At 39.4% G+C, this 27504-nt stretch overlaps 1 protein-coding gene and 1 long non-coding RNA gene across 17 annotated transcripts in view; one reads left to right on the top strand and one right to left on the bottom strand.

Annotated features, from left to right (window-relative positions):
* Nucleotides 1-3488: 3488 nt before the first annotated feature.
* Nucleotides 3489-27264, bottom strand: LOC124417379. Its single transcript, XR_006932088.1, has 3 exons — nucleotides 26334-27264; nucleotides 15291-16937; nucleotides 3489-4993 (listed from the first exon to the last, which is right to left on the bottom strand). It is a non-coding gene; the product is annotated as an uncharacterized LOC124417379 (long non-coding RNA).
* The window catches only part of GRIA4 (glutamate ionotropic receptor AMPA type subunit 4), a 222562-nt gene continuing 221395 nt past the window's right edge, over nucleotides 26338-27504 (top strand). For 11 of the 16 annotated variants that reach the window (XR_005845305.2, XM_040661315.2, XM_040660594.2 and 8 more), the window contains exon 1: nucleotides 27031-27459. Coding sequence is in view for 15 of the 16 variants with exons in the window: in XM_040661315.2 (XP_040517249.1) it covers nucleotides 27231-27459 (229 nt within the window). In the remaining variant the exon portion in view is untranslated. Of the gene's footprint in view, nucleotides 26800-27030; nucleotides 27460-27504 lie in introns of those variants that run through there. The other 5 variants (XM_040661138.2, XM_040661078.2, XM_015277725.4 and 2 more) reach the window with 2 other exon arrangements.

The following is a 27504-nucleotide window of genomic DNA, read 5'->3' as shown; positions in this document are numbered from 1 at the left end:
AGACAGAGGGACCACATCTAATTTTCAGACAGCTTTAACCAGGATGGCTCCATGACAGCAGGGAACATGAGTTAAATCCCAGGGCTTTCCCACATCTGTCCCACACTTCTCATTGATTCAGGGTGTACTTTGAGTTTTGGAGCAATGAGATCTGATGAAAGAACAGTTCAGACCTGGGAAAATGTCACCTTCAATCCCCAGCATTACTCTATAGAACTTTCAGATCAACATAGTCTTGGAGTCTCTGTTCAGCTCTCAATCTCTGCATTCAAATTCCAATGGCATTCAAAACAGTTGATATGAGAGAATGACTTCTGGCTCACAAACCAAGTCACAGAACCCATGTGTCCTTTTTTTTCACTGTTAACTGATCTTCATAAAATACACTGCAGTGTGGTTGTTCCTAAACCCTCAAATTTGGCAGGGAATAGATTTTTTATAGATACAATCACCATGGTATCTCAGCTCTTTCTATACTGGGAAATCTCAACACTTGGCTTGATTAGAACTTAAAAAAGATTTTTACTTTTACACTTAAAGGATTTACACTTTTACTGTGTAAAAATGGATACACAAATTAACAGATAGAAAAAAAAATAAAAAACGTATTACAATAATATAATTTGTAATGTTCCAGCAACACTTTCTCTGTTGCTGGAATTAAAAGAAATGACCCAGAAAAGACCCTCACATGTATATTCCAGAACATCAATCATAACGTTAAATACAAACTCAGAAGAAAATGCAGTCAGAGATTTCCATTTTCCTTTTCCCTTTTTTTTTTTTTTTTCTTGTTAAAATTGAATGAAAATAGTCTATGGTCCAAAATTGTTCCCAGCACAAAGCAAAATCCATTGAAGATAAATCTGAACTGAAGAAAATAATCTCAACAACTACGCTAAATATGTTAGTTGTGCTTCTTAATCTTGAAGAAAAGGTCATCAGCTAAATTCTGTTTTGTTCATAGAATAGCTGCAGGATGACTCAGAATAAAGTGGAAAAAGCTAAAGCAGCACGTGTAGTAGATATGAGTACTATATGTACAGGACTGCATATAGAGATATATTTGCACTGCACAACACAAATATGTATGGTGCAACCTCTTCTTGAATGCTGCAGCATCAAATGGCCCTGAAGGCACAGACAAACATCAGGTAACAATGAAGCAACAGGGCTGATGTAAGAGCAGGGACCAGTACTTATCTGTGTGTACACTGAATTCTGTGCTGAGCACGTTGGTTGAATCTTGTGAAATGATTTATTTCCTTCCCTTGGTGGTCTTGATGATACCAAGGCTTTATAGACAGTGATATAAAAGTAATTCAAAATACATACCATGAACCCCTCAAAAGCCCATAGCATATTATTCATATGTATAGACTTTCCCAATGAAACAATCTTTCTTTACAAGACATAGGCCAGGTGTTAATTTCTTGAAAGTTTCTGTGGAATCCCCATAAGTTTACATCAGGGAAAAAAAAATAAAAATAAGAATGAAATCCATCCAATTTCTTAATTATTTTTGCACATTTCCCCAGGAAAGGGATTAATTAGCATCTTTACAGCAAATAGAGCTATTCATGCAAGTCTTTGTCTCAGTAAACATCTGGACTAATTTGCAAAATATTTTACTGAAAGGTCAGCTACAGGAGCATTATGTAAACCTCTGTTTCACACAATATGATGCTTCTACAGAAAAGTAGGCCATATTCTAAAACAATGTTCTTTCATCATTGTTACAGCAGAGTAGTACTTTACTGCATAAATAGCCTGTGTCTGCATGCCATTTGCGTTCTTTTTATTTTCTTACTTTTGTGAATGCAAACTGTTTTGTCTCCAAGTCATACTTTTTTACTGAACATTGTTTTCCAGAGACTGCAGTATGGTTTACATAGGAGTTGATTATTCTGCCCTGCTGTGATGGTAAAAACTGGAAAAATTATTACCTGCATTGCTCATGGATTAAGTTTCTTTCTTCCACTCCCAAAGCCATTGCGAATCATTACTACAGAAGCTAAAGATGTTCTTGATATTATGTAAAGGTATAATCAAAGCATCATGAACATGACTGCTACACTGATGTAGGACAAAAAGTTATACAATTTAGAAAGAGTAAAATGGTTACAAAAGGAAATATAGGAATTGAAAAAAAAAATCTGTCATTGTTACAAGAAAAGAAAAATCTGTTAAAAACTTCTGCTTTAAAAAATTCTCCTTTACTCACATGCACAATAAATGTCTTTAGAGAAAAGAAAATAACACAACTGGCTATTTAAAGATAAATCAAAACATTCAAAGATGCAGTTTATAATGTAATGTTGTAATTCATCGTGAAATAAATCTCAAAAATATGTTACAGAACATCAGTGAGAAATAAAAAGAGGAGATAAAATTAAGGGCAGGGTATGAAAAAGCCTCCTACCCCGACACAACATTGCATCTCTCTTTATCTTTTTATAAAGCTTTTCAGTATGCAAAGATGAGTGTACTCAGGGAAAGCAGTATACCAGTTACAGAACTGCTACAAGCGAAATGACGTGTGGGCACTCTGCCGATTTGATGGTAAGATATTCTTCACCAAGTGTTCAAAAACAAAAAAAGCAGAAAACAAAAATGGAGTTTGAGTCAATTCTGTGGTCAACATACTAAATATACATGAAAGTGGATGAAGTACCTCTGTAACCTCAAGCACAAAACCCTGACCAAGTAAATGGCAGGAGAGCATCTTTCCAGCTAGGAAGACCAGAGATGATCAGGGATCTCTCTCTCATCTTGAAAGCAACGTATTCTGAGGGACATAAAATTAATCCCATCTTCCTCCTCCTCAAAGAACAGGTAGGATTTCTATTCAACTATTTGAATTGATTTTGCGCTGAACAAATGCAAAAAATTGTCTTGAAAAATATGGAGGGTTACCTTAATTATATGTTATAAATATCATTTGTTTCTGACTCACCCAGAGACAGAGAGACCTTCAGGAAAGGTTCTGATTTTTTTTATTCAATAATACTTCCTTACACAATGTCCTCTTTTCTAAATTTCTTAGGAGCATCTTCTTGCCAGTAAGTTATTGGGCAAAAGAGAATATACCTTCTTTTCACCTAATGCACCTATTATTCAGAAAACATGTTTATTATATTATGAAAAATTCCATTTGATCTTATTTTTATTGTGTTTTTTTGTTTGTTTGTTTGTTTATTTGTTTTGAATTCCAAAAAGTAATTTAGGTTTTTTTTTTCTTGTTGAACAAGCTGAAAAGGTCAACAGTTTATAACCATTTGCTATAGACCTATTTCTTTAAACTGAAAAGCTCATTCAGTTGTACCTGATCCTGAAAGTTTAAAATGGCCAGAAATATTAAATGGAAACGGCTTTCAGTAGAGAAGGTAATTCTAGCAAGGTTAATCCTTTGTGAAAACATTTTACAGGGTTTTTGGTGTTTTTGTTTGTTTGTTTGTTTGTTTGTTTGTTTTGGGGGGGGGGGCGGTTAGAAATGAATGGAAGAAAATCTGACCAAGCAAGAGCATGAATTAAACCTTGTCCTTTATTCCCTCCTCATTGTTTCAGTCAGTTAATCTTTCTGTATACAAATGTAGCAGTCAAGTTCAAATATAAGCCATTTTTTCCTGCTATTAAAAGCAAACAAACACACTTTGTAATTGTTCCTTTTAGCACTGAGAAGTCAGGGCCCCACAGATTTGCACCAATGAACAAGATTACATGGGATTTAAAGATCTTCTGTAAAAACTGATGTGAAAAAGCTCTTATTTTCTTCTTTTTCAAGTTACTCTCTTTTCCAAGCCAGAGCTGTGGATGTTTATGGATATTCTTGCACCGGTGCGGATTTAGCATGAAAGTGTTACAGAAAATAGGAACCATTTGAAAAGTTATACTGTCAGTTATCTTTCTCCAGCTACAAGAAGTAGTTTTGTTGTTATCTTCTAGTTAACAAAATCTGGTGACCAAGTAATAAAATGGTAGTGGAAATGCAGTAGAAAAGTGAGTAGTAGTACATGGAGGAAAAAATAGAATTACTGATGGGTGCTGAAGACTCCAAGTTAGGTATTATCACCATGAAAAACTCAGAGAACTACTGTGTACAGTTCTCTCAAAATGTCAAGAATACATTTAAGCAGTTCCGCTAGTAGTTGTATTGGGGGTGTTTCCCAAGATAACTGAGGACAATTTGCAAGAAATAACTATGTCAGCAATTAAACTCACAGTTTCCATATTGGAATGTCTCACAAGGGTTAAGTCAAATCATTGCATTAAAAAAAAAAAAAAAAAAAAAAAGTATACCAGAAGAAGAACACAATAGTTTCTTTATACAGAACAGAAAAATAAATCATCATCATCTGGGAAAAAGAAAAAGATATTTTTACAGGCGAATATGTAAAATCACTATCAACACAGAAAGGAAAGATTATTCCTCATATTTTGTAACAGAATAATGAGGAAGTACACTAGGAAATTATAAGGAAGTATATGAACATGAAATGAAAATGAAATAAAATGAAATGCAACTTTAGAATTAATTACTACAAGATGTCATGAATATTTAAAATACAGGGAAGGTTGCAGGTAAGTGAGACATATTTGTAAGATGTATTTCTGCCTCTAGGTGCTACATGTGGTTGGCTATCAACCTCAGTCAGAGACCTTACATTATACAAACAATATTCAGTAGTTCTTCCAACTGTCATGCATTTCAGCAGCATGAACCACATTGTCTTCAAATCCTAAGCTTCCATCCCAGCCCAGATAACTGTGAGAGTAATTGCTACCCACCAGTAAATAAGGCTAGCCACATAAGGTCAACTTGAATTTTGTAGATGAGAGGACAGATGTAGATGTTGTCTACCTTGACTTCAGAAATACCTTTGAAACATTCAGATGTGGTTATGATCTTCCAGTCCAGCAGAATTACTTAGTCTTCTTGGTACTGTTTTACAAGACATTTAGAGTCTTTTACCAGTGCTCTCTCTGTGCTTTTCTGAACATATAAGAAACAAACCGAAATGATTACCCACCCAATAGAAAATGTCATTTTTAAGCCAAAATATGTGCATCTAGGTAATTATATATATGAACATAACTTGACACAAACATGTCATTTTTTTTTTGCTTCTGCTGGAAGCTACATAACTGTGCACGAAAGAAAGACTTGTTCCAATGCTTGATCATCCTCTCTTCTCTAGAGGAACATAATTGGAATGGGGAGAACAAGAAAATGACAGTGTTTTTTTTTGTTTGCTTGTTTTTCCCCAAATAAATACTGAGTGGCATGATTCCATCTTCCAGATGATTATTTTAATTGTCATATAAACAATAGCACAACAGGATCCTCGTCCTTCACCTACTAAAAAAATAATCAATTATTCATGCAAAGGAGTGTTGCCATCAGTATCCAGAGCATCCTAAGTTGTGTAAAACACAGAAACAAATCCTGTCAGCTTGCAGAGGGGAATTCCGCTCATCTGTGTAGGAAGAGGTAGGATTTTGTCATCATCACCACAGGTTCTAAACATCTCCACCATTCCACTCCTTTCTGCCAAGATGTAATTATTCAGTGAGTTCACTAATGCTTCTGAAGCTTCATGTACTCTTCTACGCTCCCAAATCTCTCCCTGTGTGATTTAGCAACATGACTACCACAGATTACCAGGTGTCCATTAAGCAGAGGTTGACAACTACAAATGCCTGGCTAGCAAGACATTTTCTGTGCTATTTTAAGCAGTAGGATTTGAAAACATACAAAATCCATGTGCTTGTGGAGAACTTTATGCAGGAAGCTCTCCAGACAGACTTTCAAAATACTGTACAGAGTGAAAACTTCTTGGCTGCTTGTCATAAGTCACACGTTGCTAATACTGACCTCAAAGGGTTCAGGCAATAGCAGTGTCTATTTAAAGCTAGCAGATTGGAGCTACATTTTCCCAGTCACCAGAAAGGTCGACGTAAGTCTTTATATGTAGAAACAGGGATGCTCCAGAAGTGAAGGTTCAGTGGGTCTCTGGTAACACTACACATGTGAGGAGGCCACACTTCAAGTACTGTGTTCAGTTTTGGGCCCCTCACTACAAGAAAGACATTGAGTCACTGGAGTATGTCCAGAGAAGGGCAACAAAGCTGGTGAGGGGTCTGGAGTACAAGTCTTATGGTGAGAGGCTGAGGTTGTTCAGTCTGGAGAAAAGAAGTCTCAAGGGAGATCTTATCGCTTTCTACAATGGCTTGAATGGAGGTTGTTGTGAGGCAGACATCGGCCTCTTCTCCCAGGTAAAAGCAATAGGATGAGAGGTAATAGCCTTAAGTTGGGCCAGGGGAGGTTCAGATTGAATATTAGGAACAATTTCTTCTCAGAAGGGAGTGGTGAGGCAGTGGCACAGGCTGCCCAGGGAGGTGGTGCAGTCACTGTCCCTGGAGGTGTTCATGAAATGTGTAGATGTGGTACTAAGGGTTAAGGTTCTAAGGCTAGTGGGCATGGTGGGGATGGGTTGATGGTTGGACTGGATGATCTTAGTGGTCTTTTCCAACCTTAACAATTCTATGATTCTATCTAGTTAATAGTACAGTGTGAAGGGAGCTTGTTGTGAGGTTTGGGTGCTGCCTGCACCCACAGGTGATGTCACTGACCTAGTGGCAGGCAAGCAGAACTGGTAGGTGACAAGTCATGGCCAAAGTCCACTCAGGAAACTCAGTGAATAACCGGGAACAGGACTAGGGGCCAGTACCACAGTATCAGGGCTCAGTCAGGCACCAGAAACTTGGAACTGGGCAAATGAAGCCTTCAGTCAAAGGTTGCAGGGACATTCAAGAGCCCTGCAGGACTGTGTGTGTCCCTGGGGCCCTACGCCTGTAGCTGAACACTTATGCACCTACACGGTCATGTGCAAAATATTTGTCATTCAAACCCAATTGCGAGCCCCAGGAACTGAAAATGGAAAGTATTGGCCTGTAAAAATAATAGCATGCTGCCCTTTGCAAGCTTAGCTCACTGTAACAAGTGTTGTTTTCACATTTTCCAATGAAACTATATGACATAACCAAATTGATTTACAAAAGCTTTTAAAACTGAGATTTGTTGGATTCAAAAAACTGTTTATTTTGTAGTACTCTTGCAAAGCAGAGGTTGTACGCACCCTTATTAGGACAACAAGCAATTGATCAAAACAGTGGTACTTCTATAATGTAAACTGTTGGCAGCAGCATGCACAAAGCACTGAGCAGGTGCCTGAGCCTTAAAGAAAATTCAACAGTAATGCTTCTATTCTGTTTTGCATTCAAAGAATATATGAAATTACCTCATTAACTAGCTGCAGTGGCAGCACAGGTGAGATAGTGATACTGCCTCCAGTTTATAACTCTCATCTATCTAGTCTATACCGGGAACCTGTGTCAACATCCACCTCCTTTACCTTTTCTCACTGCTTTTGTCTGTTTCCAGTACCAGTTATTTCCTGGCATATATTTCCTATATATTGTCCTACAGCAGTGTTCAATAAATTAGTTTTCCTAAAAGGACTAAGACGTCCTGACATTTTACTGGCATCTGGAGGTGTCTTGACTGTGACATTAAATAGTGCTGTGGAGGGTGTGTGCACTACCCAGCTCTAGGAGAAGACTGACACTTGCCACCAAGACCTGACAGGGTTATTTACATCTTATTGTGCCTAGTGCTCATTGTTTTGCTTGTGAATCAGGACACATACAAAAACACATACGTAAAACTTTACATCCTTTTCTAGTCAGTGCAAAGTACTCTCTTTCAATCTAAGTGATGAGGATAATCTTACCTAAGTCAATTTTGGTCTCCTGAAATAATCAAAACCTCTCTAAAAAACAATAAGCTGGCTTGAAATTTATCTGTTTGCTAATAGAATTTGCTGATAGTGACTGCCTGTTCATAGATTCTATTATTTTCTTCCTATACTGTCTAATAAAATTTACATCTGCAATATATCAATAGCCACAAGATAAAGTTCCTTTATAAAAAGAACATGTACCAGAAGAAAAAAATCAGTGTGCTAACTTTGCAACCTAACAGCTAAGTTAGAGCAGCATTTTACTTTAATTTCATACAGTTGCTCCATTTGCACACAGGCAAATAAAACTTCTCAGGCATGAAGGCATCAGTAACAATGCAGAAAAAATTCTGTTAACAAAAGGTGTGGGTTTAAAAGAAAAAAAAAGTCTATTAACTTTAATTTATAACCAGAGTTATTCTTTATCATCTTCTTTCTGCTGTTTCTGCTCATGAATCAAAGATACTTCTAAGTCTTGTCACATATAAATAAAAAAGCAGACAACATTATTTTCAGGTCTAAAGACAGACTAACATACAGGAAACATTAAACTTCTTAACAACCATTCAGCAAACAATTTCCAGTACCATTCCAGAAACTAGGCTTTTTTTTTTTTCCTGTAAATGTGAATTTCCATTAATTTCTCACACCTCAATTCCTTGTTTTCCAAACAACAGGATCCACATCCTGTAGTATTCTTCTAACTTAACAACATAACATGTTTTAATGATGAAGAAAAACCCTGACTTATAACATTTCTGAAATTACAGCAACAATACTAGGTATCATTGGTGCTTTCTAAAACCCTGTGACTTTGAAACTATTCGCGCAAGTAGATCAGTTTGCTGCTGTACTAGAAGATCCAGTAGCACAGTGGAAAAAAAAAACAAAAAACACTGAAAAAGACATTCCAGACCATGTGACACTTTCAAATCAGTTTGGGACCCAAATGCTAGCCGTCTTCTGCTTCAATTTTGATGTTGCGTTTTCAGTTGTAGCACTATTTCAGAGAAACAGTAGTATCCACAGTAAATCTGCCACACACAACAAGCCTGCTTTTACAAATTATTGTAATGTATATACATTTTCCAGGGAATATTTACATGTAGATCAGAAATTAGAATGCTAAATTTTGCACATGGACCTCCTCTGGATGGCACTTCTTAGTCTATATGTCTAAGAAGCTCATAGCATCTTCAGTAAGATGTTCATAAGACAGACATTTATAGCTAAAACATCTCATATTGCCTCCCGCTATTTCCCATGGCACTACAAGAAAAGAAAAAAAGGGAAAAAAAAGAAAAAGAAAAAGAAAAAATAAGACATAAATTTTCCAAATATATCTGTCTTTTAAAAAACCTATTTGCTTTTTGAAGATTTCCCCTACTGTTAAAGAATCTGAACATTGAAGCTTCTGAAAAACTGACAACAGTGTAACAAATATTCAGTGAGGAATTTATTTTCATTTTCAAACTCATTAATTTCTTGAAAACAACAGCTTTTGAGCTCCCAGTTCAAGGAAGACAGGGAACTGCTGGAGAGAGTCCAGTAGAGAGCCACACAGATGACGAGGAGTCTGGAGCATCTCCCTTATAAGAAAGGCTGAGACACTTGGGGCTGTTCAATCTGGAAAAGTGGAGATTGAGGGGGATGTTATTAAGGCATATAAATAACTAAGGGATGGTTTTCAAGTGGATGTGGCCAGGCTCTTTTCAGTTGTGCCCAAAGACAGAGCAAGGGGCAATGGGCACAAACTGGAGCATAGGAAATTAAATATGAACATCAGAAAAGAATCTTTACTGTGAGGGTGACAGAGCACTGGAACAGGCTGCCCAGAGAGGTTATAGAGTGTCCTTCTCTGGAGATATTCAAAACCACCTGAATGCTTTCCTGTGCAACCTACTGTAGGGAACTTGCTTTAGTAGAGGGTTGGACTGAATGATTTCCAGAGGTCCCATCCAGCCCCTACAGTTCTATGATTCTGTGATTCTGTAAGCAGGAGGCTGAAATTGCAACAAATGTAAATTATGACTCCAAACAGAGAAAACAGCCCACACCACAAGGCAGAAATTAGAGATGAAGGACATTTCTGGACTCCATGAAATGACGCCTTTAAATAATATATAATGAATACAAATGTACTCTCCTATTAAAGCCTAGTTCTACAGCTTTGCTCACAAAGTATAAACTATGAACCATTTGATGAATGTGTGTAAGTGTTCACTGATACTTAGAGTAAAGATCAAACTCTGTAATATCAGTCAGTCAATCAATCATCTGTTTCCATTGACTTTGACAGATTGCTCTTTGAACACACAGATGAGGTATTCTAATTATTTGCTAAGTTCTGGTTCATTGAACTGGGCGATCTTGTAGGTCTTTTCCAGTCTTGGTGATTCTATGATTCCACAATTCTATGAAACGGTCCTTCTCCATACTTCAGCTCTGTACTTCACATGTGATCTTAGTATCTCATTCTGGGAACTCTGGGAATCGTTCTTCATTATACTGACAAGTTCTCCAGAGCTACTAGGATTTTTTAAAATACAGGATGAATATTTTTACATTATGGAACAGGTGTTTTGTAGTAAGGTATATTTAAGATTGTATGATAGAAAGTGGTCCTACATTTTACAAGATAATACACTAACAGCCAAACTTTTCAACTTTACATGTAATCAGTTGTTTCTTAGAATCCTATTAACACTCATAGGTTATTTTGATGTGCTGACACTTTGAGATTCATCTTGTGTCAAGAAGGAAATCTTAAAGCAATTGCAGTAAGTATTGACCATTTCGAAAACGTTCAAGCATGTCTGAATCTATCCCAGCTATCACTGTTTTCACAATTACCTGTCACCCTTCTCAGCCAGCTCTCGCTCTCTATTTGTCTGGGTTTTGCTTCTTATTATAAACTTTTTCTGTGGACCATTCAAAGCAGAAAGATTTGTTTCCTTTATCTGTATTGCACTGGAAGGAATCTCAGATCTCCTTAGTGTTAGTAACAACAGCAGCTTCAAATAGCTTGGAATTCAGACCATGGAATCTCTACAAAATGTCCCTCTTCCTCTGCCTGAGGAAATAGGACTAAACTCTCTAGGAACTTTTTTATGTTTTGCTAAGTAGTTCAACCAACTCTGTTGCAGTTTAACAGCAAACAAACAACTGAAAACTGACACTGTTTAAGAGACAAAAACTGCCACCAGATTTAGCAGGGGTGTTGGACTAGGCAATCATCAGAGGTCCATTACAATCCCTACAATTCTGTGTTTCTGTAATTAAAACTGTTGGGGTAACAGGCAGGGTTGAGGGTGGTACAATGGGAGGGGTGACTGGGTCATGGGTTTCCTGGGCAGTCGCGTGTCACAGTATATAACAGCTTGTTGTGCAGCAATAAATTGCCACATGAGCTACACTCCGTGAGTGCATCTCTTCTGCGCCTGCACGTGGAGGTGCAGATGCGGTCGAATATGTCGTCGTAAGTGACAAAAACCACTACCTCAGAGTGGTTGAAGAGACAATATGAATGAAATAAAGGACTAGGAAAAAAAGGAGTAAAATAATGCATTGGTTTGCCTGCTAACACAAATTTGCTCGTAACATACATTATCTAGTACTGTATTCCTGTTTTAAACTTGTTTTAAGGCATATTTGTCCATTAGATAAAGATTCCTAGCTCTGAATTCCAGTGTCAGTAACCACATCTTCATCTAGTGGCAATGTCAGGCTTTGAATCAAAGATTCCAAATACTTCAGTAATGAAGCTAAATGCACCTATATTTTCCCTAATATTCCATAAATTGTAAGTGCTTTTCATAGTGTTCTGTATTAAAATAATTCTGTTAATGGCTGTAATACTGTAAGTATTTTTATTTTTATCAACAAAAATAACCAGTTGTTATAAATTCTTAATATTCATAAATTTGTGATTCATCATTCATAAACGTTCTGCCTATTCCCTGCTCTGATCTACAGACATTCCCTTCACATTTTTCATTCATTTTTTCATTCAGAGAGTGCCACTGTTTCCTTAGTCAGAGTTCATCTTGAAAAATCTTACTCTTTAAATTAGCCTGGACTTGCCCTGCCCTTTAAAAACAGCATTTCCTAGCCTCCACATGTGTTCCCGCTTAGCACAATAAATTTCATCTTCAACAAAAGCTTCCAGATATTTTTGTTCAAAAATGTATTAGCGAGTGTGCTCTTACTAGATACTGGCACTTTTCAAACAACGTTCTTTAATAACACACTTGCTCATGCTGATAAAAGAAGCAAAAATTGCTTATATGTCATTACTCTTTCTTAAAGATAAAGCATACTATAATTTCATTTCAGAAGTTTCCTGGCTCCTTCTGAGCTTAAGAAATATTTTGTTCTTTTTTATTTATTTACGAGTTTTTTACCCAAACTTTAATTAAGTTGCAGGTTTTGTATAACAGCAGAAGATCCGTATTCCATCTAGGTGGATACAAATGTATTCAAAAGAAACTGATCATTATGAAGAAAATACAGGGCAAGTACAGTATCTAATAAAAAAAATTGATGCAAAAATATGTTCAGTGATCACTAGTTCCTTTACTGGAGGAGCTTTCCTTTTTTCTAAGCTACACAAGAACAGAAGCTCTATGCTGTATGCTGTTAAGGTTATAAAATCAAGCACTTGCAAGTGTGAAAATCATGGAATCTGAGCTACATTTACAAGTTTAATTTTGTTCCTTTTTACACATGTATTATTTATCATAAACTGTCATTACACTATTACTTTGAGTATTTTCATACTAGTCTACAGCTCCTTACCAGGAGCGGAGGGGCAGCGCTGAGTTCTGCTCTCTGTGACAGTGACAGGGCCCAAGGGAACGGCACGGAGCTGCGTCAGGGAAGGGGCAGCTGGAGGTGAGGGAGAGGGTCTGCACCAGAGGGCAGTGGGCATGGAACAACCTGCCCAGGGCAGAGCGCACGGCCCTGAGCGCTGGAGCTCAGGGAGCGTTTGGACAGTGCTCTCAGACGCAGGGTTTGGATTTTGTTTGTAAGGTCCTGTGTGGAGCCAGGAGTTGCACTCCATGATCCTTTTTGGTCCCTTCCAACTTGGGATATTCTACAGTTCTGATTTTGACTCAGTGTGTAGTCATTATGTAAGAGAGTAAATATTCAGTGGTAAATTTCAACCAGTCCTTACCTTCATGAATTTTATGGAACTAGAGAAATATGATGAATATATTGCAAATACGTATTGTAAAAGTATGTAATTATGTATGTAAAATTTATTCATATGAGCAATAAAGTATCCTCACCCTAAGCTTGCTGTTTCTCTGACTGTAACCATATTATGTTGTTAATTCCAAAAATGTCTGAAAATGTTGAACTTTGAAATTCTTGATGCATTCTGTAGCCCTCAGTACTGAGATGTAATCAACGAAAATGAAGGAAGGATTTCATTTTGTACATATATGTCATATTAAAGGTCATTGGAATTTGGCAGAAAATGAACCCCCATACGTTCCATCTTGTCGTGAAATACCTGGGGGTGAGTGGCTGACCTTAGATTCTGTGTCATGCTCACTTCAGTGCTACAGATTTGGTGGTGTTCAATATATGAACTACCACAATTACAGATTCACAGTTTACTGCCCAATTTGTCTAGTGGTGATCGAATGGGCTACTGCAACTACTCTGGAGGAGTTTGGGCCATGTCCAATGAGAACTTACATGGCTAGATTAGTGAATAGTGCAGTTTATTAAAGCAACAGGTTACGTATTCTTTTGGATTGCCAGTAATAAATACATGGTCTGTAAGTAAAGTGAGGTTAAACAAGAAAGTAGATAAATTTGCTGAGGAAGCCCTTGGTAAAACCGTGTGTGTGAATCCTACCCAACAGACATCCCCATGGGGAGGGAAATGAGGTTTATCTCATAAATGATGGTCCCAGAAGCCAGAAGTGTCCTCTCCATCTTGTCTACAATGGTACCTTCCCTGACATCCCCTCCCCCTCTCCCCTTAATCCATTTTATACTGTTTCTTTATTTTTCAGGTGGAGCTTGAGTGACTCCAGTCATACATACCTTTGTTATGATTGGTGTAAACTTCTCCTACTTTGCTTTTAAAGGGATAGTTAAAAAATTCAGAGCGCATGCTTAGTGAGGGGTGTTCACTCCTTGGAGGAGGGTTGCTTTTGGGATGGAGGTGTGTTTTGGTATTATATTGAGTAAAATTCAACTGAAGGATGGTATTATGTTAAAAAATGGCAGACTGTCGGCTCAAGGTAGCAAATACGTGGCTTATTGGTTCCGTAGTACCATCACATTCCTATTTCTGTGGTGGTACCACAGAACATGGCCATGATGTTTTCATTCCACCTTCTGTGTATTTCTCTTAGAATCAGCACATCAAGGTTCTCTGATGCTGCCAAGAACTGAGGTTGCCAACGGAACTTCTGTGGAATGGACTCCTTGCACACCAGCCTCACTCCTCTTTTGTACCCCTCCACAGTGTGTGAACAATGACGTGCCTTTAATGTAAGTTCAATTTCCAAGTCACCTCTAGCAATTATTCAACAGCATGGAATAGTAGTAACCTTTCATAATAAATGCAAAGACATTTTTCTTTAGGATCAGTTTCCTCTGAAAACAATTTGTTCTGTATAGAATCATAGAATCATAGAATTCTTAGAGTTGGAAAGGACCTTTAAAGATCATCTAGTTTAACTCTCCTGCAGTGAACAGGGACATGCACAGCCAGATCAGGTGCTCAGAGCCTGGTCCAGTATCACCATGAAAGTCTCCAGGGATGGGGAACCCATCACATCTCTGGGCAACCTCTGCCACTGCCTCACCACCCTCACTGTAAAATACTAAAACACTTTTTCCTCACCCCGTGCTTCATGCCCCTACAGGATTCCTGCTACTTGCACTTCAAGTGGGTATTTTAAAACTAACTCAGCACCTCTAACCTACACCAGAGTCACAGAAAGAACTACCACCAAGGCTAACTCACAGGCAATTGTATTGCATATGACATGACAGCTGATGTTGATTCTACCTTAATATCATTAACCTACGAAAATACATTCAACATAACCATAGCCTGCCACGCTGCTGAACTTCATAAAGTAGTTCAAATCATTGTTTGCTGCAGGTCATTAAGAAACTAGTAAACAGACTATTTAACAATGCTGCTAATGTAAATTTTCCATGACAGCAGTCACTGGTATCCTGCTGACAAATGATAATGTCATTGCGACGTGTCCTTAGAGCTCAGTAATTATTTCTGTATTCATGAGTTTATATGGGTGGAAGTTTTCCTGTTCTGAATGTAAAAACTCTCAGCAAAGTTCACACACGCTTGTGCATCAGGTGCTCGTATGACATGAAATGTTTAAAATACCTATAAAGAAATACTCTGTTCACCCCAGGCATCACATTGTGTTCCTCCCACCACACAAGACTCCTCTTGAAACACAGCTTTACTGAACTACTGTGTTAGCTCCTTACCTTACAAGGCTTCTGCATTCAAGAAGTTTGGATAATGCCCTTACTAATGACGTGCTTTCACTTTTGGTTAGCCCTCCAGCAGTCAGGCAGCAGGGACACGATGATCTTTGTGGGTTCCTTCCAACTGTACTGTTCCAATGGTAATTCTGAAAAAAATGTTTCAGGGAACAAAATGTGAAATACTTCCAAACAACTGCAGTGAAGTAGTTTTGAATGTGTCCTATGTGAAAGTGGATTTTGTTATTTCAAATACCACCACAAATGAGTATTTTGGATGTTGTGGGGAATATTACCGGGAGCTAAAGCATAGTTTTATGATAGCGACTCTTTCAAGGTGTTTTCAAGCCTTCTAAAGTATTAGGAAAGACAACATCTGAATTTCAGTAGTTAAGACATAGTATCTAATATTTCTAAATGAGATTTATATATTAAAATGTCGAGGACATGATTAAATTTACCTTCAATTACATAAAGAAATAAATAACATTACTTTAAGCTCCAGTAATTACATGTGAGGAGTCATATTAAATAGAGATGGTCTCAGAAAACAAGAAACCGGGTATCTTATAGAGAGGAATAATAGAGGATTCAAAGAAAACAGATTATTTCACCTAACTACAGGACTACAGGAAAAAATGAATAAATGTGCAAATGGTGAACTTACATGCAGAATAATAAAAATAGCCAAAATAGACTTTTCAAGAACAAATTATGTCAAACCAAGTTAATTTCCTTCTTGGACAGGATAACTGGAATACTGAATAAAGAAAAACAAAATTTGCCATGTTCTGAGTTCAAGGAGGCTTTTTGTATTTTACATATTCAATTATCAGAGGAAAATAAGAGAAATGTCATCTGGATGAAAAAAATCATAAAAGACAGTATGTGGTCTGAAAAGCTCTTCTGTAAGAATAGCTGTCAGTACCAAAAAGGGTCTTCCTTTCAAGCTGGTTTCCTCTGAGATTTCAGGCCCAACTGTCTTCAACATTTCATTAAACATATGCACTTCAAAGTTAATGGATAAAATCTGTAGATGTGTTAGGGTTACTGAAGGGTTATAGAAGACTGGTAAACAAATCCAAAATTCAAAATTGTCTTAGTAAAGACATAACCCAGAATTAAGGAAGGGAAGGAGGGAGGGACGGAGGGACGGAGAGAGGAGGGAAGGAAGGAAGGAAGGAAGGAAGGAAGGAAGGAAGGAAGGAAGGAAGGAAGGAAGGAAGGAAGGAAGGAAGGAAGGAAGGAAGGAAGGAAGGAAGGAAATACAGATCGCAATAACTAGTAAGGAGAAACTCAAAATGACAAATAAGGAAGAAGGACGTGCATTCTCTAACATGTTAGGAATGAGCTGTTAGTCAACATGGAGTATCACCAGAAAGGAAGGAAAAGAACGCCTCCTGCAGTCAAGAATTTTGCAGGCAAGATCTGGGTGGGGATTGCCTCCTTGCTCCCCAGAAAAGTGCAGCTGAAGCAGTCTTCAACACCATCCTCCAAAACACCGGTAGTCACTGTGGAAATCACACAGCAGCAAACAGCAAGATGGAGAAGAGGACTCAGAATGCATTATCCATGAAGGAAGACCGCAGAAATGGGGTTCCTTTAGTCTAGGCATGTAAGGAGTTGATAAATCTTCCAGGGTACAGAAAGCTGTTAATAAGAAAGACAGTGATAGATTGGTACCCATTGTTCACCAGAAAGAATGACAAAAAGAACCCAATGTAACTTTCAGTAAAGGCTATATAGGCCAAATACTAAGGTAAAATTGAGAGGAAAAATCTCGAACAGGACACCCTCAAATGTCTTTTGGCAGAAATTCTAAAAAAATATGTTCCAGATAAAATTCTCTGTGGGAAACTCCATTGTATTTGATTCTTCCCCAGCGCCAGGGGACTGAACGATGTAACCTTTGGAAATCTATTCCATCCCCGCATTTCTAATTCAGTGACCACATGATGTGCTTTAGCAAGGACCATTTATGGATTTTTTATGAGTGCTCTAAGTGACATAAGGTTAGATAATTCCGCCCTTTCACAGAGCACATTTTCTTCCCCAAAAGGCACCCTACTTCTATTACAGTGCTAGTTAGCACAGCTAAAGACAGAGGAAGTTGTTCTAAATTGTATTTGGGATTATTTAAAAAATATGACTGTAAACAAAATCTGACCTGACTCACAGAGTATGAATCACTGTGTACTAAGTAATAAATAAATCAACAGCTTCAAAATTAACTGTTTTTAAGGGATTTTAGTGCAAGATGAGATCATTCTAGCCCTGATTTGCTTCATGTAACTTCACCTTATAATGCAATGGACATACCCACTTTGATTTTGGTTAGATGAACCCTATTATGTATATATGTTTAAAGAGTTAACTGGTTGAAAACGGATGTATATTGATCATCAGAATACTCCTAAGAACAAACACTTCAGAACAAATACCAGGTATGCCTGCAGCACTTAAGGCATCAAAGAGTGTTCTGATTTTCTAGGAAAACAGATCCTAGTTGTACAAACAGAGAGCACGTGGCTACAGCTGAATGGCAGCAATTATCTAATCTGCAGCTTTCGCTGTGGAGACAGGTGCTGGAAGACGGCTGCAGCTAAGGCAGACAGACAGATTTATTTGAGATAAACTTCAACTCTACCACTGAATAAAGGAAGTAAGAATATCCAAACTGTGGGCTGAAAATGCATCCTCTAATGCATGCTAATGCATGCCCTGTGTATGAGCTCTATTGTATGAGTGCTAATTAATATGAAAATTAAGTAAAAAGTAGAATCTGTGTATGTTAAGAAAAGCATTAAATTTCTTGATCTTTTTTTCTTCTTTTTTTTTTCTCCCAGAGCTGGGAAATAGCTTCATGTAAATAATTAATGCTTTGATATAAAAGTACAAATGGCATGATGGCAGTGTATTTGTCTCTCAGACTTACTGATATGGGTCAGTTTGGAATAGGGAAAAATAAGACTAGATCACGGGGCATACTTGGGTGAAAATAATCCTTGTTATTGGCAATAATCCTAATGAAAACTAATTTTATTTTAATGAACAATTTAGTGTATAAAAACTGCAGTTATATTCTACAAATATGATTCTGTAGAAACAGCACTGAAGGTTTCCAGGTTATTGTGCTCAGATTTTTCTGTCAAATTTATTTCAAAAACGTGGGGCAGTGGCTTCTTCACTGCCAGCTCAGCAACTTCCCCATCTCCTTTCTTCTCACCTATCTGCCATCTAGACTATATCCTCTTTGCTCATCTGCCATCATCCATACTGAGGCTTCTGCAGCTTGAGCTGAGGTGGTGAGTCTGGAATATCCAGCATGAGCCACAGAGAGCTCAGCTCGCCCTTTCACATGGGTATAGGGGCAGAAAAAGAGCTAAAAAATCTACCATCCTCAGATAAAGGTGAATTTTCTGTTTGTTTTTCACAGATAATGGTAATTAGGTCAATACAGTGAGGGAGCTGCCCTGGGTTGTGAGCAGATGACATTCTTTATACTGTCGTGACTTTTTCCTGACTCAGCTGCTTACATTATGTCACAGAAGTTACAGCAAGATATTTTAATGAGAACTGGTCAGATCAAGAAAAGTATTTTCTATCAACTGTTGACAAAAAAAAAAAAATTTGGAGAAAAATCCACTTTTTTTTTTCAAGGAAATAGTGTTATGTTTTGATATTGGCTTTGCTGTTGTTGCTGTTCTTGTTTTCTCTACAGAATCCAAAGAACTTGTCCTTTTTCATTTGAAAAATAAACATTTATGGAAAAACAATGTTATTCATAATAATTCACATTCCAACTATCTGTAATTATCAAACTTGAATTTCTGCCTCCCGATGATTTTCTCCCATGTTCTTTCCATCTTATTCCATGCTAAACTCAGTTTTATTAGAAAGTTTTCAACTGCAGGGGTTTTTTATTGCCTCTGATTTTGTACAGTTAGGCAATATAGAATCAGTGTGATACTTCCAGGTTAAAAACACAATATTTAAATATTCCATGGTTCAGGAGGGCCATATGCATGCCTCTTTGTCAAAACAGCCTTTTGACCTGCACCCTCTCTTTCAGGGAATGGCCATATTGACCATGCTCTGCAGCATGGGTGACCACAAACCAGACACCTCCAGCAGAGCCGGGAGCACTCTCACTTTGCTACTTCAGATGAGTACTCAGCTAAAATATGCATAAAAAACTGAAACAAAATGCTCGGGTCACTCCGAAAGTAATGCCTCCTACTTATTTACACTGAAATTGCAACAGATACAAAGAACACAGTAATACTTTTTGATAGAGAAAATTCTCTGCCACAAAACACTATTGTTCAAAATAATCACCACCATTAGCTACACATTTTTGCCACAGATGAACAAGAGCCTGCGAGCCACACTCATAAAAATCAGCAGGGTTGTCCAGAACATGGCTTCTCTTTCACATCGCTGTCACCACTGCTGAGATGCACCACTCACCGCCTCACTGAGCTCACACCCACTGTTTGGTCTCCATAAACATTCAGCAAGCATTGATTAGTGTCACTGAGTGCTGTTTTGTCCTCATAGAGGATTTCAATTCCACACCTTTGCTTCATCTGCACTTCCATGTCACACCATTTGCTGGACTGCTCCTCTGCTGTCATCTGTCTCACAGCAACAAAGTGTAACAGAATATTGGTGGAAAGTCCAACCTCTATAGCCATATCACCAACATTCACCTCTAACATCATGAGCCAACATAATAAAATAGGAGGCATTACTTTTGAAGCAGCCCTTGTCCATTTATTTTAAATGGTTTTTATGTAAACTTACTGTAAGTTGGTTATTACCCATACAGCACCTAGAAGACTAGCAATGACTCATGCATCATTTGCGCTTGAGATCCAAGTATCATTACAAGTGATGTGAAGAAACCAGCATTAGCAAAAAAAAAAAAAAAAAAAAAAAAAAGATATTTTTCACTATAAAAATAGGCCAGATGAGCTCAGGTGGAATGCATTTAAGTTGGTGCAGTTTCCCACATATACACACCTCTAATTGATGAGGAAATTGCCCCATCCTTCAGACCTGCTTGGCATTCACTACTGCAATAAGCTGTGCTTAGGAAAGAAACATTGCTTCAAACATTCTTACTTTCTCAGGTACATCCCATGATGCAGATCAGGTTATAAATCTGACCAGAAGAAACGTATTACACCATTAAAAATGTAACAAAGATGGCATTAAATTTAAAGGGCATAGATTCCAATTTTACTCTTCTATGAAATTTACAGGGACCTTCCTGACTGGGAAGTATTGCAGAAGAATCTCACAATGCTAGTTGACTGAAGCAATGAAGTGGCAGGTGAAATTCAGTATCAAAAAAATGCAAATCAATGCACATGGGAAAAATAATATTAACTGTACATACAAAATGCTATGCCCTAAATTAGTTATTACCATTCAGGGAAGGGATCTTGAAGTCCTTGTTGGTAGTCTAAAAACACTGCCTGCATACTCGGAAGGAAATGGCATTTTTGGAACAACTAGGCAAGTAAATGAGTAAAACAGAAAACAGTTTTACACCTGAAAAAAGAAGTGTCCTATTCTGGTTGTCCTACTTTTTCAAAAGTTGCAAGAAGACGTAGAGAGAGCAGGAGCGTGGAGTTCTAGTATATAGCACAGAGTATAGAATATAGGAGGACAGAACAGTTGGAGGATGGATTCTTCACCTTGAAAGAGACATAGCTGAAGTGTGATATTATAAATGTATACGTAATTATGGGTGATATGTTATGGTAACTGGCTTTTACCTCTTTTTTCTTAGCAAAGTGCCAAGAATGGCAAATATGAAAGATGTAAAACCAACTAAATAAAAGAACTTCTTAGAATGAGTTTTAGAGCTCACTTGCACAGGATAATGTGGACACTGAATGTATAAAATATGCTAAAAATAAAGCAGATAAATACACGAAAATTATGACAGTAGGAAACTCTTCAACACATTGACCTTTCTGAAATATTTGGTTTAAAAACCTGAAATCCCTGACTGTTGGGAGCTGAGAGCACTTAGTGAGGAAGGACTTCTCTGAAGTTCCTTCAAGTTTAACTGAACGACTGCTCAGATTCTCATACGTCTCCCTAATAACTCACCATCAGTTAATTCTGCATATAGGATGTTCTTCTAAATCAGCATGAGGTCTAAATTAATTCTATCAACATTTCTCTCAAACTGGAATAATCGTGACTGATATTAGTGTGATTTAAACTATAATCAGCCTTTTTAGCTTTCTGCAGGACAATCACAACAGCCTCTCCTTTCATGGTCAAGATCTCTTAGCATAAATATTTAATTTCTTAAAGTTGGTACATTTGCAAAGAACATTGTTTGCAGACACTGTGTTTTTACTACCCCTGCCTCAGTATCAACATAATACTGTTAATGAGAGGCACTATTAAAAATAATTACCTGTTCTGGCTACCCTAGCATTTAGATGAATGAAAAATAAGTCAATAAGAACAAAAATGCAAGAAAGCACTAAGGCAATTTCCTGAAAATGAGTTCTGTGACTGAAAGGAACCTATCTGGCTAACTGCCTTGTTCTGGTGCACTGCTAATCTATTCATGACTGCTGGTATCACTTCAAGAGGTGATGCGAGATGATGCCAAAGGGTGGAGTGTAAACAGTTCTAGATGAATGATTTGTATTTTATTTACTTTTTATTGCCCAGAAGTGCTAAGCACTTCACAAAAGACATCTTTGTCCCAGAGTTTACAGTCTAATGGATCTAACTGACAGGTATGTGAGCTACAACATATCATAAGGCACAAAAGGACTAAGAAAGGACAGGGTGCTGAGTGAATTTTCTTTATTGCTGAAGCATTCACACTGACCACATAGTGAAAGTCGCATCTGAAGCAAGACTAATCTAAATGACTGAATTTAATTTCCAGATTGATCTCTGCCCAGATGGCTGTGCCATGGGGAGCCTTTGTGGTACAGACATTTGCCTACTTGGAAGGAGCTCATTCAGCAGCACTGGCACACAGGGCAGAGGGAGGGTGTTCTCTGTTTTCATGCTGTCACTGCCTTGGTGCACCTGAAATCTGATGGGGAGGAGTGGTGATGGATCTTTGTTTCTGTGTCTCTTACTCCTAGTGAAATCACTCTTACTTTCTTCTTTCATCCTCTCGATACTCCTAATTCTCAGCCTATCCCTGATAACAGCACGGCTTCTTTATGCCTTTCTCAGCCAAGTCCTCCTCTCCCTCACAAAGTTATGTGTCTTCAGAACCATAACAACATGCCTTCTTAACAGATTGTGTAGCTGGGATTTATATGTTGAATGCAAGAATGTATAAATACGAATCAAAGTTGGTACTTCAGCATATGGGTATTTATCAGTACATGTGCATTAAAGTTCTGCTTGTACAACCAAGTATCTATGTCTACTTCATATCTTGCTTTTTCTCTAGGATTTCCATAAGGTGAATGCCTCTGGTTTTTGCTCGGTAGTCTTATGTTTTACTCCTTCTGGCTAACATACAGCCTTCATTTCTTCTATAGCAAAAATCTTGTATTCCTCCTCTTCCTTCAGGGTCTCTACATAAACATATTTAGTCCAAGCACATGTCTGAGTGATGAAGAAAATAGCTAAATGTTTTCAATCCTTGCTAGAGGGAAACTGCATTGTATTTATATGCTTTCTGCAGCAGGATTCAGTCAGGTGCTGCAGCACATAGTCAGTGTCTCAGCTGATGCTCTGAAAAAGAAGTCCTCTCTAGCTGTGGCCTCCAGGCAAGGCCAGTAAGAACTGCTACGTGCCCTGGGGCAAAGCAAGCATTCACTGCCAACAGATCCCTTCTAGTCTATCCCATTGTTACTGCTTGAATATTCAGTAAAACACTTTTCAATCATTTCTCACCATCAGAATTCATTTTTTAATTGTTAATAAATTACTTTTACCCAAGTCAAGTCTGTTTTGTCTTTGACAGTAACTGGTTAGTGGTCTCCCTGTCTTATCTTGTCTCATGACCTCTTTCCCTCATTTTCTCCCTGTGTCCTGTTGGGGATGGGGAATGAGAGAGCAGCTGCACAGTACCTAGCAGTCAGCCAAGGCTAACTGCTGCAGCAGCAGTTTAAAAACCTATCTACCCTTCTTCACTCTCCACCTCAATCTTGATTACATCCCCGTTGCCTTTCCTGCCCCAGTTTTTCTGAAAGGTAAACACTGTGATCAAATACTTGATCCTCTACCACGTACTTCTCCAAAGTCTGCTGAATTGAACTTTTCCCCTTTGACACTGCAACCTGTCTCTTCTTTTTTCCGTGTGTCACTTAAACAAAACAGCTATATGGTGGTATCCTCCTGTTTCTTTCCTCTGCTTTCCAGAACTAAGAAATGACCCTGAGATGTCTACACAAGGCAGTATCAAGAAGAGGATGGGATCATCTCCAGGAACAGCTCTGAGTGATACTGCTCCTGGAATACTGGGCTTATCTCTGATCACAAACATTAGAAACTGAAGCTAAGGAAATGAGAGTTTTAACAAATGAGGGTAGGTAACAACTGGAATGACTTACCCAAGAAAAGGATGGATTTCCTGTCTTTTGAAGTCTTTAAATCAAGATTGAATGTTTTGCTAAAATATATGATTTTACTCCAACAGAAATTACAGACTTCATGTAGGAACTGCTGAGTGAGACTCTTGGTCAGCTCAAATTAGACCACTGTATGAAATAGTCCCCTGCAGATACTCGAATTAAATTTAAGTTAACATGTTACCATTATATTTGAAAAAGACCAGCTGATAGGCAGAAACTCACTGTGCCAATATAACGGATGTGAGCCTAAAATCCTAATCTTGTTTACGTGGAGTACTGTGTCCAGATATGGAGTCCTCAGTACAGGAGAGACATGGATCCTTTGGAGCACGTCCAGAAGAGGGCCACAAAAATGATCCATGGAATGGAACACCTCTTCTACAATGGCAGGCTGAGAGCTGGGACTGTTCAGCCTGGAGAAGACTCTGAGGAGACCTGAGAGGGGCTTTACGGTATCTAGAGGGGAGCTACAAGAAAGAAGACAGAATCTTTAGCAGGGTCTGTTGTGACAGGACAAGGGAAAATGATTTCAAACTAAAAGAGAGAAGATTTAGGTTGAATACAGGAAAAAAGCTTTCTTACAATAATGGCAGTGAGGCACCAGCATTGTTGCACAGAGAGGTGGTGGATGCCCCGTCCCTGGACACACTCAAGGTCAGGCTGGATGGGGCTCTGATCAAGCTGTGGATGTCCTTGCTCACTGCAGGCGAGTTGGACTAGAGGACCTTTAAAGTTCCCTTTCAACTCAAATGATTCTATGATATGTGGCATGAATTCCACGTGTGTCAAATTAACTCAATATTTTACAGGTTTCCAGGTTTACATGCTACTAGTAGTGAATAATCATCCAGCCACTATGGAATGGAAATACTATTCCATCCTCATTACTATATTTTCCTGTGATTTCCAAAGTAAAAAAATTGAATGCCGAAGGATGGGGAAAAAAAAAAAAAAACAAAAGAAGAACCGTACTTTGGGGAGAATTCAGAGAGACAAAGATTTCTTGGCAAGGAGGAAGAAGAAAAAGACAATCAAGAGCAAAACCAGAGGTCACAAAAAGCCACTGGTAAATAACAGGCAGCACGAGTCGGCAGATTCAGAGATGGGTGGGAATACATGGTGGAAAAATAAAGGAAAGTTGAAGACCTACTGAAAAATAAAGGAATGAGTATTCCAACGTACAGATGAAGTCTGTTTACCATTGACCTGTGAAGAAATCTCTCAAAGAGTTATCTATTTGCAGGAACACCACACTCTACCAAACACACACACAGACACACACAGGTGCACATACCCATGCAAATAGCTTTCTGCATCTGTTTTCAGTGCTCTTTGCTCACTCTTTGGAGGATTCTTCAGAAATCACTGTCACCCTCTGCAGCAATTCAAGGGGATCTCTTTCTCCCCCATAGGGTATAGGAATATGGCAAGAAAAGAAGCCTGGGTGAAAGCAGACAGAGTTCTGGTCTTGGAGCAAATGCATTTGAACACAAAACAACAAAGTTCACCTTAAAAATCGATATTCTTCCATATTGCCAATTAGCATTTCAAAATTAATTTATTGAGGCTCTGATCGTTCTGTGCAGAAATCTCTGCAAAGCCACAGGTAAAACCAGAAACTCCCATCTCTGACACACAGTTATTTTGGGATGACTTCATTACCTATCATTTATTACACGCGTCTTTTAATTGTCAACTGCCATTTCCCAGACCCCGGGCAGCCGCTTTGGCGGAACTTCCAAGGCTTCAAACCCAACAATAAGTGTTTGGATGCAAAAAAGCTCTGTGATTTTTTCCCCACCGAAGGTTAAAATAAATGAATAAGCGGGAGGCAGAGGAGCAGGGAAGTTTTCCTTTCATTTGCTCCCTCCTTTTGGCAGCAGTACCCGCCAGCTCTGAGCGCATCCCCAGCTCTCGCCCCCATCTCTGCCGCAAACCCCGACAGAGGGGGGTCCTGCCGGGACATCCCCCCCTCCTCCCCCCACCTCCGCAGCTCAGCGCAGGTGGATGCGCGCGGCCACCTTCATTAACAACAGCCGGTGTTTAATGACAGCGGCTCCAGGCTGCAGCAGCCCAGCGCGATGAGGCATTCCTTGTTCTTGGCCCCTCCGCTCCGTCCCCGCGGTGCAAAGTTCCGGATATGCGGAAAAGAAAACAAAATAAAGAATGATCAAATAAAATAAATAAGAAAATAGAAATCAGAAAACAAAAACATTAAAAGCAGCGGGGTCTGATCCGCGGTCCTGCGGCGCTGCGGGGCGCGCCCCCAAAGCGCAGCGGCTCCGCGAGGCGGCTCCGCGGAGGGGCGCGGGAGGGCGCGGAACGTGCGCGGCCGCTGTCCGCCCGCGGCGGTGCGGGAGGCGGCGGCGGCGGCGGCGGGGGTTGAGGGGGGGGGGGCTGGGGAGCACGGCGCATGTCCGCCCGCGCCGCGCCGCCGCCAGCCGCTCCCCCCCGCCGCCAAACTCACCACCATCTTCTGCATGTGCATCGCTCGCAGCCGGACACAAACCGCTCCCCGGCGATGGAGACTGCGGGAAAAGCCCGGCGCGGCGGGATGGCTTGCTGAAACTGCGGCGGCTGCGGGGAGAGAGGCAGAGCGGCAGAGAATAGGCAGCAAATCCTAAAGCAACAGCAAAATAAAAATTGAAAGAAAAAAAAAAAGGAAAAAAAAAGAGAAAGAAAGGAGAAAACCTCTCTTTTTCTCCCCCTTTTCCCTCTTTTTTTATTTTTTTTATTTTATATTTTTAAATTCTTGATTTTGTTTGTAGCCGCCTCGTCCTCAATGCCTCTCTGAGCAGCATCTAGCGAGCGAGCGGGAGAAGGCGAGAGAGAGGCAAAAGAGAAGATGAGGATAATTTGCAGACAGCTTGTCTTGTTGTTTTCTGGCTTTTGGGGACTAGCAATGGGAGCTTTTCCTAGCAGCGTGCAAATAGGTAAGCGCTGCATTGGGCTGTGTGCGGGTGCCCAGGGGTTCGAGCCTTTGCGAAGTGAGTTGGGAAGGCGGCTCCGAAGGCAGCTTGCAGCTTTCTCCACCACCATCCCATTTCTCTGCCTTCGTTGACAGCCCGCGTGCATTTGTGTATGTGTGTGTGCGTACGTGTGTGTGTGTGTGTTTGCGTGCCGTAGGAAGGATGCTCATCTTCTACCCAACTCATTCCAGCCCCGGGGTGCACAGGGTCGGCAGGAGGAGAGGGCGCTTGGGGAGATGCCCCTGGGCTGCTCCGGGCCCCCTCCAGCTTCCCGTTTCCTCGCCGAGTTGTGCGCTGAGGTTGCGGTAGCGTAGGCACGGGGCTGAAAGGCAGCTGTGCTTTCCCTTCCCGTAGTTGGAAAGTTTGGGATTTTGAAAGCCTCTCCGCGTAGATCTATGCCCCCTCCTCACCCTTTTCCCATCGCCTCCCGCTTCCCTCTGTCCGGGCGCGTTTCGGATGGGACGCAGCTATCTGAATTCCTTCCAGCTCAGCTCCATCGCTGCATCATTGCCTGTGGACTTGTAGAGATGCTGCTAACAGAGCTGAGCGACTCCCTGCCTGCACACGGCTGTGGAAGAGCAAAGTTCATTATATTCCCGTTTAGTGCAGATTATCCTACACAGAGTGGGTATTTTTTTTAATCCGGAAAGCATCGTTCCCCTTAATCAG

Source organism: Gallus gallus, chromosome 1 (genome assembly GCF_016699485.2).
Source record: "Gallus gallus isolate bGalGal1 chromosome 1, bGalGal1.mat.broiler.GRCg7b, whole genome shotgun sequence".
Lineage (NCBI taxonomy): Eukaryota > Metazoa > Chordata > Aves > Galliformes > Phasianidae > Gallus > Gallus gallus.
This window is presented reverse-complemented; position numbering and strand designations above follow the sequence as displayed.